Genomic DNA, 13,647 nt, shown 5'->3' on the forward strand with positions numbered 1-13,647 from the left:
TACTTTGTTTTTGTTTTTAGTCTTCCTATTTCCCACATGACAGCGGTCATTTACAAAAATATTTTGCTTGAAAATGTTTTGATCGGTATGAGATTTTGACGTTTAATATAATCTATTCAATAGGATAATCTAATCATATACTCTTAGAAAGCATGAGTGAATTACTTGGCACCAGCGATGATACACCATCCAGTGCAGCTCAGATTGCTGAGGTAAATTTGAATATTGAAAACACTGTGTCAGGTGAAGGCTCATTGTCAGTTACTGAGAAAAATCATGACAGGGAGAATGAAACTGAAGTAGCGTATAATTGGCCTTCATACGGGTTTGATAAATGTGCGACTCACATCACAGGAGCCTTTGAAGAATATTCTTCGGGGGTCGGAGATAACTACACCAATGGATGCAAATGGTATTTCATACGCTATCTTGCCTTTAGTTGTGTATGTTTTGAGTTATACTATTGTTCACGTTATTAGTAATTTGATTGGGTGTAATAATTTTAGGGCTCCAGATGGTACTTGTTTAATTACCAGCAGTGCGGACAATTGTTTGAGAATTTTCAACCTACCTTCAGAACTGCACTGTAAAGCGACGTGGGAAAATGACACACTCCCTGAAATGAAAGCTGTGTTAAGGATGAAAGAAGGGGATTTAATATACGACTATTGTTGGTACCCTCCAATGTCTTCATGGTACCCAGAAACTTGTTGGTAATCGAGTTTTCAATTATTTTCCCAAAGTTACGACAAGGTTCAACTTTTGCTGGTGTACTTTCGGTCATGTTAGTCCATCTCAATTGCATTGCTGCTAAGTAAATCCCTCCATGTATTTTCCCAACTTCCTTTTCTCAGTGTATTCTCCCTTCCTCTTAACAAATGAAGTGAAGGAAATGCAGTGGTGAATATTTAGTTCAAAAATGGAAAAGGAAGCTAGTGATTATCGACTAATGGCACTAGTCACTGATGTAATGCATTAATAATTTTTCAAGTTTAGAATGAAAGAGTCAAGCTGTTGCATCTTGTGGGGGTAGCTGCCCCTCAAAAAACTAATATCATTGTTGTTGTCTTCAATCTGAATGTGCTTGCTTGGGTTGCATCATGAATTACAGGTGGTTACCCTACTGGGAAGATCTGATGAGTTATTTGCTATGCCCATCAAATGCAAACATATGGAATTTAGTATTTGGCTTGCACGTTACAGTATGTAGTTTGCTTCAGGGTGGGGTATAGGATGTGGGTGGCCCATGGCCCATTTTGATGGGCCCACTGTTTCAAGGTGTTGCAATTTGTCAGTTAATAACAGGAAATGTGACTAACATAATTTTCAGCAAATTTTCAGAGATACATAAACAGCGATAATGGATCAAGTGTTTTTTATCAGCAGCGTTAACCATCCATTTATGTCAATGTTGATGACTACATGTTAACACTTTGTGTGCCATGGACGTAATATTACGTCCTGCTAATCCTTCTGAGGATTGCCATGGACGTAATTTTACGTCTTTCCATTTAATTGGCGTTGTATGTGTGAAGCCATAATATTTCGCCCGTGGTACTTTTCCAGTTTACTGCTTAGGGGTTCTATTTTTTCAGAAATCAACTGCTCGGTGGAAAAAGAATTCACTTTATGTCTTGAGGACGAAAAGTCCTCTGTAGCTACCGGCATCCTCATCGTAGGCCACTTAGTGTGAAAATTCTTTGGGCCTATGGACCGTTCGTTGAGGGTGCATTGACCCTTTTTGTCATCCGGGATTTATAATGCTTTGCATGGAACAATGCTTTTTTATGATTTCCATGCTTTAAATAGGTCAAATTGAGCGTATTAAAAAAATTATTATGCATGTTACGGCGATACAGCATTTGTTGCAACTATTTTATTTTTCAAAAACAGTAGGTTTTCATTGTTAAATTATATATTTAAAAATTAGCGATAAATGTTATTCAACTCATTCTTAAAGTAGAGCAAAGTCCATTTTTATTGAAATGCTCATTGATATAAATACATTTTTGATGCTAATGTTTTCAAAAATGTACGAATATAGTAGAAATGGCTGGATTTTTCAGTAGGGCGTTAAATTTAGCAATCGGCACTCTAAGTGTTAACCAAAATACAACCCAGCTTCACTTTGAATCCCATCACACATGATGATTTTTTTCGTTTTTCCGATTTTGTGAGATATACCTCTATATTGGCGGAAGGCATATGTACAGTGGGTGGCCCAAGGCCCCTTGGGCCCCCTTTGATCCGGCCCTGGTGTGCTTAAATTTTTATAACTGCATCCTCGTTTTGTGCGTACCATGAATCATTTTAAGGTAGATCTCATGACGCAATGTATGCTATGGTCCAAATGAAAAAAGTAAAGTGAACATTAGAAGTTATTAATAGATACTTTGGTAAATGAAATATTCCTTATTTCTTGCAATAAAAATCAATATTTTTAAACTTTCCTCCCTCAGGGCCATGCCACGTCAGTTCACTCGGGCATGCTACCCTCCGACTCGTATTTGAATGAGACTTGGCAATTTTCTTCCTTCCATGTAGAAATATTCTACCGATTTGTTCACAAAATCTTGTGGTGAAGACCCGTCATGAATACTAAAATCAAGTTTGAAAAATCTTTTCCTTCTGCCCTTGCCTAATTTTTTTGGAAACAAGTATTAAAAGAGAAGAATAATGTCTACACCAGTCACTCTATTTCTACATTTAAAATTCATGGTGTGAGATTGTTCCCATCTAAGGCACTTTGTCTCTCCATGTTGAATTACTATGGCGTGCTCCCTCTGTCTTTAACATCTTTTATCATATTTCTTCTCCTTCTGTGAACGTCTTCTTTTTTAGTTGATGTCTTCCATTATTAGTAATTGTTTTTTATTTGGTTGTATCTCATTTGCTCCCAGGTAACATCTTTAACTTGCCATGTAGCTTGCATATCTCTTTATGCTTCTGATAATGTTCTATTGGGAAGCTGTAAACTTCTGTGGCAATTTGTGTGTGAAGGAAATATAAGTTTTTCTCTCTCATTGCTCTCATTATTTTATCATTATGGTTACTTAACATTTTTTTTTAGCTATACAATATTTTTTCAGTGGCATCTATTACAAATCTTGTAAATTCTGAAACTAAAGTTTCAAATTCCATGGTGTCTATGCTGGAGTTTTGTCTGTGGGTCCTTGGTTTCAGCTGTGCTGTTGCATAAATAGTATTATTTTTTAAGCTTTTTATAGTTTATAATGCTTTGCTTTTCTTTTATTCAGTTTAATAAGCACCAGTAAAGGAAACCCAATTCACTTGTGGAATGCATACACTGGTGTTTTATGTGGCAGCTACATTCCTATAAATCAGTAAGTACATTACAGTTTTGAAAAGATGTAAGTTTTTTTTTTCAATGAACTAGGATCTGATATATTTTTTATTGCAGTTTGGATGAAGTAGTATCTGCCTACAGCATTACATTTAACCACTCTGGTGACAAAATTTACAGTGGTTTTTGCAATCTAATTAGGGTGTTTGATACAAGCAGGCCTGGAGGAATATCTGAGAAAAGAATTTTGAAAGGTAATTATCAACTTGACTATTATCTGCACTGTGAGTATCATAGTCTGTCATGGCCTATCTGCTGGTAATTGCTATTATTCAATACATTAAAAGAATTTTTTACTGTCTTCCTTCAATTTGGCCAAGTATAAAAACCTTTCTTATTTGATTGTGTTTATGCGTTAACTTTGGATCCACCGCTGTTCAGCAATATTGCTTTAATGTTATTGCTGTGCTTCAGTTTCAGACTCAGACTACCACTGTAGGCAAACTGGAATAGTTTCTTGCTTTGCTGTTCATCCATTAGGAGAGCAAACCTATGCTGTAGGAAATTATTTAAAGACTGTTGGTATGTATTACTTTGTAGTTTGAAATAGTGATTGCAACATCAAGAAGAATTTTTTTCCTTGTTGAAACTAGACTCCTTAATCAGCCATATCTTGTGATATGATGGCCTGATAAAGGCAGTAGGGTAGTTTCCTTCATCAAAGAAAACGAAAGGCATTGATTGTGATTTGTTACCCACCATTAGTGTATTTATAATATACATACAAATTATTTGGTTTTAGAAATCACAGTTTAGACGAATGTAATGTCTATTTTAACCTCATTTGAAAAAGGACAGATTGGCACCCATGCAATGCCACTACACGTGATGTCACAGGGACTTAGATGCTATACGAGTAGTCATTTAATCACGAAAAATAGATATCGTCATTTAAAAATCTAAGAGTGTGAAATGTGTACTCCAGGAGTAATAATCTTTCGATTTAGGCAATAAAAAAAATAGGAAACCACCCTATTGCCGAGGGACAAGTAGGTGGTAAAAATGGAAAAGGAAGACCGCAAATAAAAGACATGGTCCATATATTGGCAAAGAAGTATTTGAAAGGAAGAGATGTGAGATGTTTAAGGTGTGAATTGATTAGCTGACGGAAGAATTAAGTGGAGCGCTGTGTCAAATTAAACTTAGAATGACCAGTGATGATGATGAACATACAATGAAGAATGATTGCAGACTTTCCCAGTGTATTGAATTGTGGAAGGTTACTCAGGAATTCCACCAGGTCAGTTCTCCAACTCCATCTCGGCCGACGTTTTGATGTACGAGTTCAACTCCTTCATTGTAACGTTACCCGAGATGGAGTTGGAGAACCTGACCTGGTGGAATATTCGGGTAACCTTCCACGATGAACAAACAATGTTTAAAAATAATTGTGGAATGTCTAAAATCCACTTGTCTATACATATCAGACCTCAGATATATCATAGCTGAGAGGTATTGCATACCACCATGGCACCACATAAAGTACATAATGCATCCCCCCAAGGGCAGATCCAGGATATTTTTCCTTGGAGGGGGGGGGTCTGACAGGCAAAGGATTTCTCGTACTTGAGATTAAAATAGATGCAACAATTACTTTTTGAATATTCTCTTTATTTTAATATATAAGTTATTAGTATGAAATAAATGATTGAGGCTCTGCAGTACACAAAACAAAATAGACATAATGATAACTGTATTAAAAATTTTGTCTTTATCTTATCTTCTCATAAGTTACTGGGGGGTGTGTGCCCCCCCGCCCTTAAATTCGTCTATGCATCCCCCCCAAAAAAACAACATGCTTAACACCTTTAGTGAGGAGCACGTCAATTGACATGCTCTGTCGGTTGGGCTGGGAGACCTTTCTCCGCCTCCGTACGAGACTAATATCCACTTCTGAGTCTTCCGACTGTATGTATGGCCTTCAGCAAGCTTCCCTCTTTCGAACCGTGTGTGCCGTGTGTAAAAAGCAGTATTTGAACAGAAGTTATGGTGCAGAAACCTCCCTTTATCTTTCTTATTTCAACGGCCGATTTTGATGACTTTAATGAAAATTGGGCCCGCATTGAATGTGTTAATGCTCCTCTGTTCCATATTTTACTCTGTATCACCACATGCAGAACATAGTATTTCTTCAACCTTCTTCAATGCCTTTTGATTCTTCTAACTTTGTCTGTTCTTCTCACCCACTTGCATGATTTCTGCTTGTTATGTTTCTTTGTCCTTTTCAAGGTCCATCCAGTACTAGCTACAATCTGTGTAAGGCTCTTCATCAGCTTCTTTATTCGTATAGAGTGTTCATGTCATAAACTCTTACTAAATAGTTAATGGCACCTTTGCCAATGCTATTCTCTTCCTGATAATGTACTGCCGTCCCCAATTACCTATTTTTCCCCCTCTACTTGTATAAATTGTTCCACCTGCTTTTATTTAGGGCCATCTAATTGTAAATGTGGCCTCAATTTATTTTCCCTCATAGCTCTTCAAAATCTCATGACGTCATAGTTTTCCTTCTTGTTAATCTTCCTACTGTATTCTGCTTAGCTTACTTACCTGAATGCATGGCTGCTGACCTTTCATTGATTAACTAATGATTATTCTTTGCTTGATAATTTATGTACCTTACTGACATTAAAATCCATCTTCTATTCCTTCAGCTATCGAGCGCTGTAGTCATTATGCAAAAGTTAACTTTTGACCACTGCTTTGACTTAAGCCACCATAGCTTTAAAGATGCTCACATCCAATCAAAAAGTTATCTTTAGTGTACATTCTATAATCTAAGTTCGAATTTCAAAGAATAAATCAACTTCATATTATAATTAATTAAGAATCCAGAACCGTGTAAAATTTTCCTGCTAGATCAAAAGTTAGCTAATAATGGTGCTTAGTGAATTTTAAATTAACTCGTTGCTATTTGACACTGTTGTCTTAAAAAATACTTCAATAATTTCTACTTCTTTTCCATGTTAGGTATTTACGCTGAGCCAGGAGGAGTTCATGTTGCTCAGTTAAGGGGACACACTGGTGGTATTACTCACTTGCGCTTTTCAGCAGATGGAACAAAATTGTATTCTGGTGCAAGAAAGGTAACTGGAGGCACTGTTTCTTTATGCATATGGCGTATCTAAATGCCCTAGTATTATTGGTGACTTATTACTTTTTCACCCTTTTTTCATCATGTACATATCGATGGCGAAGTTCTAACAACATGTATCTCAAATTCAGCTGGTTTGAGACAGGAATCTTAAACAAAGTGTAATAAAATTAAAAAAATAAAATACAAGCAAAAAACAACTCTTTGTTTGCAAATGAATGCTTCTCTTTCAGTTTTATGAACTTTTAGTTTTTAATTTCAATGTATAAGTAAAAAAATAATTGTTTTTTTGCTTTCCTGAAAAGTTGCTATTTTTCAGATACGTGTTGTCAGAACTTAGCCATTGATATGTTCTTTCAACTTGTAAATGTACTGCTTTTTCATACTACTAAAGACTCAATATTTATGAGTAGGATCCAAAAATACTCTGCTGGGACATGAGGAATTTAGATTCTCCATTGTTTGCTATGAAGAGAGAGGTCAATACCAATCAACGATTAACATTTGATATGACTCCAGATGGACGGTATTTCATTTCTGGTGAGAATATTCTTATTATCCCATGAAATTTACCATCACTTACTTCATTAAAGTTATAGTTTTTATTACTCTTACCAGGGCTTTTTATGCTTATAAAAGTTGTATGACTTGTGGTGCGCATCGAGTTCAATGAGTGAAATTTAATTTGTAATTTGAATGGAGCAAACAAACATAACAGCTTCTTTTTCAACTATAAATACAGCTGATCATGGTGAATGTTGGACATTGAAACCATTGTATATTGTTTGCACCAGTGAAAGTTTAATCCTTGTTTAGGCTTTTGCAGTGTAAGAAGATTCAGCAAAGAAGTTTATGGGATATGTACTGTGTGTCTCCATCTTCGTATACAACAGTTTTGCCGGCTTTGCAGCTGGCTTCTATAGGTCGATGAAGTGCAACTCTTCGACTTTATTCTTTCGTTGACCTGAAGAAGCCATCTGCAAATCCGATCTGATATCTTTAAGAGCGATACAGAGAACATTATATTAGAGCCACACTATATTTTCAGGTCCGATAGAAGCGATAAATTAAGAGAGATGTTTTGCCGAATGGATAGATATGGGAATTCATTTTTCCCCCGAACCATAAAGGACTTTAATAAAAGCTAGTCCCAACTTCGTTAGAGCATTTTTTTTAAAGGCTAGTGTCCTAACACCCCCTGCCACATGCCTTTTAGGTGGCTTGCAGGGCATTATGTAGATGTAGATGAAATCCGGTAAAACTGTCAACTTTGAAGATGGGCTCACACAGTGCATATCCAATAAACCTCTCCACTGAGTGGAAGTTTAATTTCATGTGAATTGTTTGTGATTTGGAAATTCATTGAAAAGCATCTCAGAAGGTCTTATAAATAATGACTTGTTGTAGCAAAGTATGTACTATTCAATTATCGTTTAGTGAAATAGTGAAACTGATGAAAAACTTGTTTTCTTGATGTCTTGTTGACATCCATTCATTATTATTCCTCAATATTTGCTAATATAATGTGTAGCATGGTTATTTTTTAAATGAATCGGTTAGCATTCCTTGATATCATTATCACTTTCAATTCTTATAGGGAATACCAATGGCAAAGTGACTGTCTGGGACTTGGATGAAATGCCAAATCAGTGGGATAATGAATTAACAGAGCCACTTCTGAAACCAGCAAAGGAAATTTTTGCTTCCAAGGATTGTGTTAATGGAGTGAGGTAAAGGCTTTATTATTTTAACAATGTAAAAACACAGTAGAACAATGCTTACCCAGAATTGTTTACTCTAGAGGTATCAAAGATTTTTGGAGCTTGATTTTTCGTGCGGCTCATTTCAAACCTGCCACGTGAATGTTGGTGAAATTCAGATAAATTATCATGAGAAAAGATTACCCTGGACTGGGAATCAAACCACAAACGTTTGACTTTTAGTTAATTTCACTGCCATTCACTCAGCAGGTTTGAATTAAATCACATTTACCACCAAGTGCAGCATTAAGCGCTGATATGGGGTTCACCTTTCAATAGTGGCTTCTTTGAAGTGCATATTCCCTTGCATTGTCATCCTTGATAGACCGCAAGGGCCTAACACCTATCACCGTTGTACCTCAGTAATAACTCCATGGGTATTAAAGAACTTAGATAGTGTAGTGGTCTGTGCAGTGGCCCAAAAAGCCTTAGGGCAGTGATTCAAATACTGCTCCAGGGAACTTTTTTCTAATAGCAATTAGACTGATTTTTCATGTTTTCCAGCTAAAATGATGGCTATAAAAATGCTTAAAAAGTGGCCCTTTTTAACTCTTAGGCAGCATGTCAATCTAATGTGTGTCTCCTATGTAAACTATAACATGTGAAGAAAATTATCCTAGTTATCCTGTTCAAATATTGCTGGTATTTCAATGCTAAAGAACCAATGGTATACATAATATATTCCAAGAGCTTGTCCTTGCCCCTCTTTACATTCAAGGCAGGCATTGGGAAAGTTTAAATTTCATGTGCAGCTAGTGGATCAAAAATTACTAATACCTATCTTTTAGAATCAGAGCTCACATGAAATAATGGCTGCGGTTGAATTACCTCTATCAAAACTATTTAAGCTAATACATCTCACTATTCAAGATTCTATGCTGGTTGCATTTTGAGGGCATAGAGCAGATAGTACCAGAGAATGAAGTATGTATAATCAACTCTTTACCCCTGTTAAAGGCCATTTTACACAATGAATGATCATGCTAATGATCGTTTGAATGTTCTTGTAAAATTGCTTGAAAGCAAGAAAGCTTGAAACGTCTGCTCTACACCGTGGATGAATTCGGCAAAGTTTCAGTGCTGATAAAATAAGCAGTATTGTGACTATTGATAGTTCATTGCAATTCTAGCAATATTTTCAACCACAGGCAGTTGTTTTGTAAGCCGCTTATGAAATTTTTGGAATCGCTGCTTGATGCCAAGGCATCAATACCGCCAAGCCTTTGAGAAGAAGAGAGATGTAAAATCCTTGTTATCTACATTATTTTTGTATGAAGTTAATATTAAGAAAAGATTGTTGGCTCACTCACAAATCTGAGAAAGCATGGGAGAGACACTATGAGTACACCTGTGTAATTCCTCCTACTAAATCTTGAAATGGTTTCAAGAAAGGTTCATTGCATGAACTGTACAATAAACATATTACTGCTTCTTCTGACAAAGACTGAGTTAGGGCCTGATAAATTTTGATCCAGAATGGTATTGAATTGACGAGTGCTCCATACAATCTGGTATTTTCACTGCATAATTTTTAATGACAATAGGGTAGTTTCATTCATCAAAGAAAACGAAATGTATTGATTGCTATTCGTTACCCACCATTAGGGTTTTCATAATATACAAATTATTTGGTTTTAGAAATCCCAGTTTAGACCAATGGCAAGGGTCAATTTTAACCTCATTTGAAAAAGGCCGGATTGGCGCCAATGCGATTCCACTCCACATGACGTCACAGGGACCTAGTTTCTATACGAGTAGATAGGAGTTTTACATTTTCTGAGATTACCAATGCATGCATGAGGCACAGAACTCAGGGAAACGTCTCTTAATAAGCACCCATTAAAATTGCCTAAGCTCGGAAAGTTTCCTTTGTTTGATGGGGGAATAATAATCCTTATTTAAGCCAAGCGCTACCTGCTAGCAGGGTACTCTGCTACCTGCTAGAAGCCTGCATCGTATCAGCGCTCAAGCCTCGATTCAAGGGCACCTCACAGGGCGGCAGCGGGAACCAGAAATACGTCACACGGTGTTTTCCCATCATTCCTACATAGCTGTCGCATTTTCGCACGCTTGAAAATTTTCACTTTTTGTTTAATCGCAAAAAATAGGTATGTATCGTCTTTTGAAAATCTAAGAGCGTGAAATTCGTATTCCAGGAGTAATAATTTTTCGATTTAGGCAATAAAAAAATAATAGGAATCCACCCTATTCTGTGAAAATACCCAAAGTATGGAGTATTCATCCTCATGACACTGGGGAAGCTTTCACTGTTATCCGTTTAAATTATCATGGTCCCTCATTGTGCAGAACAGTGATGAGTGTTGGGGAAGATGCAATTTGTCGGAGGAAGCTTGGTGGGGAAGGTTTTTACTGAAACCTTCCTTCAATAGGTTCATTATTGAGGGAGAGGAAGGGAGAAATTTCATCAAACTCCTGGAAGGAGCAGTTTACAAAAATGGGAGCATCTGGGTGGTTGAAGGGTTTCTGGGCACTGGTCATGATTTTTAAATCAGACCAAAGCAATGCACAGCTGTCTGTGAGAAGGGTTGGTCTTCCATCTCTTCTCCTTGAACACGTGCAGCTGCGGGAAAACTTTTTCATCCTATTAATTCAAATTCAGGCAAATTACCATCAAAAAGAAAGAGAAAAAGATAACTCATGAATTATACGTAATAGATTTTTCTGTTCACTTTCCCAAAAAAAGAATTTAATCTCTTGGTGTTTTATTCTATTAACACCTAATGAATTCAAACTATTTTTAAAAATTTAGCTCATATTTGACACAAGTTATGTCATCTTATCTCTATTTTCCTCTGTGGCATCTTATACTGTTGGTAAAGAGTTACCTTTGGTAAAATGATGTCAAAGTAATGATTTGCTTTTGTGAATTTGTTTCTGCTCTTTGTATACTCTCTTCCATTCCAATTCACTAATTGTGCTTTCTTTCCAAACTAGTGTTCATCAGCAGTATCCAATATTAGCCACATCCATGGGACAATGGCACATCAAGGAGCCTAACAGTGACTCAGAAGATGATGAACTTGGAGATGGAAAAGAGTCCAGTGAAGACACTATCAGTATAACTAGAACAGGAGAAAATAATATTGTTAAAGAAGCACCTGTGAACACTTTTTCCTCTAGACCACTTCTTAGGAATATTAACTCAGAATTAATTGATAATTCCATTAAATTATGGTGGATAGGAAGTTGAAGTTAAGTTCAGAACTTGGTGTGAAACCGTGTTTGCATTGCTTGGAAAGCCTTGCCAAAAGAACTCTGAGCTGAGTTAAGTGGAAAGTGGCCTTCACATAAGTATTGAAATAAAGGGAGACATGCAAGGAAAGGAACTACGGTTGTCAGTGAAAGAATCAATTGTGGTTTTTCTCCTAATTGGCCATAATTTTTGCATTTAGAAGCAGTTGAGAAGAATTGTGCTATGGCTTAAAATTAATGAATGCATCAGTTTTGGTCTTCTGTTTATGGTTTTACTCATTCTTGAGGTTGGAACCAGAGATAATGGAGAAAAGAAATGGTGCCAAAATAATTGGTGAGGAAATGGGTTTGAACCCTGTTCACTCCTTGCAAGGAAAGATTTTTCAATAAAACCGTGAAATTATATGCTTTGGTGCAATAAAGTTCTAGCTAATGAATCATAAATCACAACTTATAAGGACATAATTTATGGTACAAATGGCAACTTAAATGATGATTGCCTTTTTTCTGTTTTCTAATTGATTTATGTCATAAGGTAACTTATGAGGGGTTTGTTTTCCTGAATATAGTTGGACAACCATAATTGAGAATGCCTGATCCAACAAAAGTCATAGTTAGGTTAAATTTAAAGATGTGCGAATAGTAACTGCGAATACTCAAATACCTCGAATACTAGAAAGAATTTGATATTCGAGATCTCAAATAATATGCTAGAGGTACGACCTAGAATACTTTGAATTTCGATTTACACTGCCGAACGCACGTCGTTGGCAGTTGACTCGGAAAAATGTAGAGAACTCTAGTCGTTTAGTGCATGCAGGGCTGTTTTAGGCAAGTTGACAAACTACATCAAATTCGCGGATCAGAGCGGTCAAAAGAGTTCCACGTGGGGAACCGAAAATGATCCGATGAAAAAATCCAAAAACCCCCACCAGGAGAATCTCAGTGCCGTGGGATAGTAACTACGTTGCACAATTCCCAAAATATGCTACCCCCTTCATCCATCAGCCCTCGGCCCCTCCTCTGACGCTTTCCTCTTCTCTGAAATTAAACAAAAGGCCCCAGCTCGCGCAGGGTTCGTATTACGAAGACCATAAATCAAAAGCTTCAAAAGAAAATATCATGTTACAGGTTTCACCCTTCCCTCTTTCTCTCCCACTGGCCTTTTTCTGCCTACCTGCTTTGAAGTTCCCCATTTCCGGAGGTCAACTGCTGCATGAGTCATCTATTAGCCCAAAAGATGTCTAACAATGACTTTCGACAATTGATATTACACCTTTATTGGATTGAAATATTAGTCATGTGCGCGTAATTTAAAAAAAGAATAAGACCATACACCACGTATTTCTGACTTGATTTAAAAATTTTATACAGGAAATAAATGTCAAATTACGACGGAGACTTAGCATTCTGACAAAACTCGATATCCTCGCAGCTGAGCTTCTCGGAAGTTGATGCGGTATTTTTTCCGAAAACATATCAAGTTACAATTTATGAGTTATAATATAAATCTCTATTGTTACAGTTGCAGACGAAGGGATATTTTCTCAAGATATTTAGTTTCTCCCTGCCAGCAATTCGAATCCATCTGCTTATCTTGTGAGAACTTCCAAAGATGGACTGAAAATAATTGGAGAAAATCCGGTGGAGAAGCGCGTGCATTTTGCAAAATGCCTCGGATTGTCCGCTAGCACTTGACAGTAGGAGTGAGGGTAAAGCGAGCTACCTGTTGGAAATAAGAAGTTGGATGAAGCCGAGTCTCAGATGGGCGTGCCGCTAAAATGGCATTTGGTAGATAAGAATGTATATATCAGACAGAAATCCATCGTAGCAGTGTAAATGCCGAGATGGCATGAAATCATTTTTTCGCGAGGTGGTGTGTCCCCTTATGATATTTGTAAGAGATGTTAGTTGAATCAACTTTATGCCCAAATTGTTACAATCACAATTGAAATGAAATCAAAATTGCTCGCAAAAATCCTGGGTTTCCTGCTGCATAGGCAACCTAGTCAAACATTCCTGCATTCGTTTTTTTTTTTTTTTCGTCCATCCCCTTGTATACGATAGATCGAGGTTCCACTGTATACCTTTTTATTTATAAATGCATCAAGTGAAATAGAAGAAGAAAGGTACGTTTAATATGCTTTGCGCAATTCTAGTATTCGAATATTCGAGCAATGATTTAATATTTGAATTCCATATTCGAGATCTAGAAA

At 36.7% G+C, this 13,647-nt stretch overlaps 1 protein-coding gene across 1 annotated transcript; it reads left to right on the top strand.

The window, feature by feature from the left end:
- Positions 1–38: 38 nt before the first annotated feature.
- LOC124161079 (telomerase Cajal body protein 1) lies at positions 39–11,836 on the top strand. The gene is made up of 9 exons (XM_046537252.1): positions 39–412; positions 507–713; positions 3,258–3,344; positions 3,422–3,558; positions 3,779–3,886; positions 6,335–6,450; positions 6,872–6,998; positions 8,056–8,188; positions 11,174–11,836. Exons 1-9 carry the CDS (start codon positions 153–155, stop codon positions 11,427–11,429), a joined length of 1,431 nt encoding a protein of 476 aa, XP_046393208.1. The 5' UTR covers positions 39–152; the 3' UTR covers positions 11,430–11,836.
- The last annotated feature ends 1,811 nt before the right edge of the window (positions 11,837–13,647 follow it).

The sequence above is a fragment of the Ischnura elegans genome, chromosome 6, assembly GCF_921293095.1.
Source record: "Ischnura elegans chromosome 6, ioIscEleg1.1, whole genome shotgun sequence".
NCBI classification, from domain to species: Eukaryota; Metazoa; Arthropoda; class Insecta; order Odonata; family Coenagrionidae; genus Ischnura; species Ischnura elegans.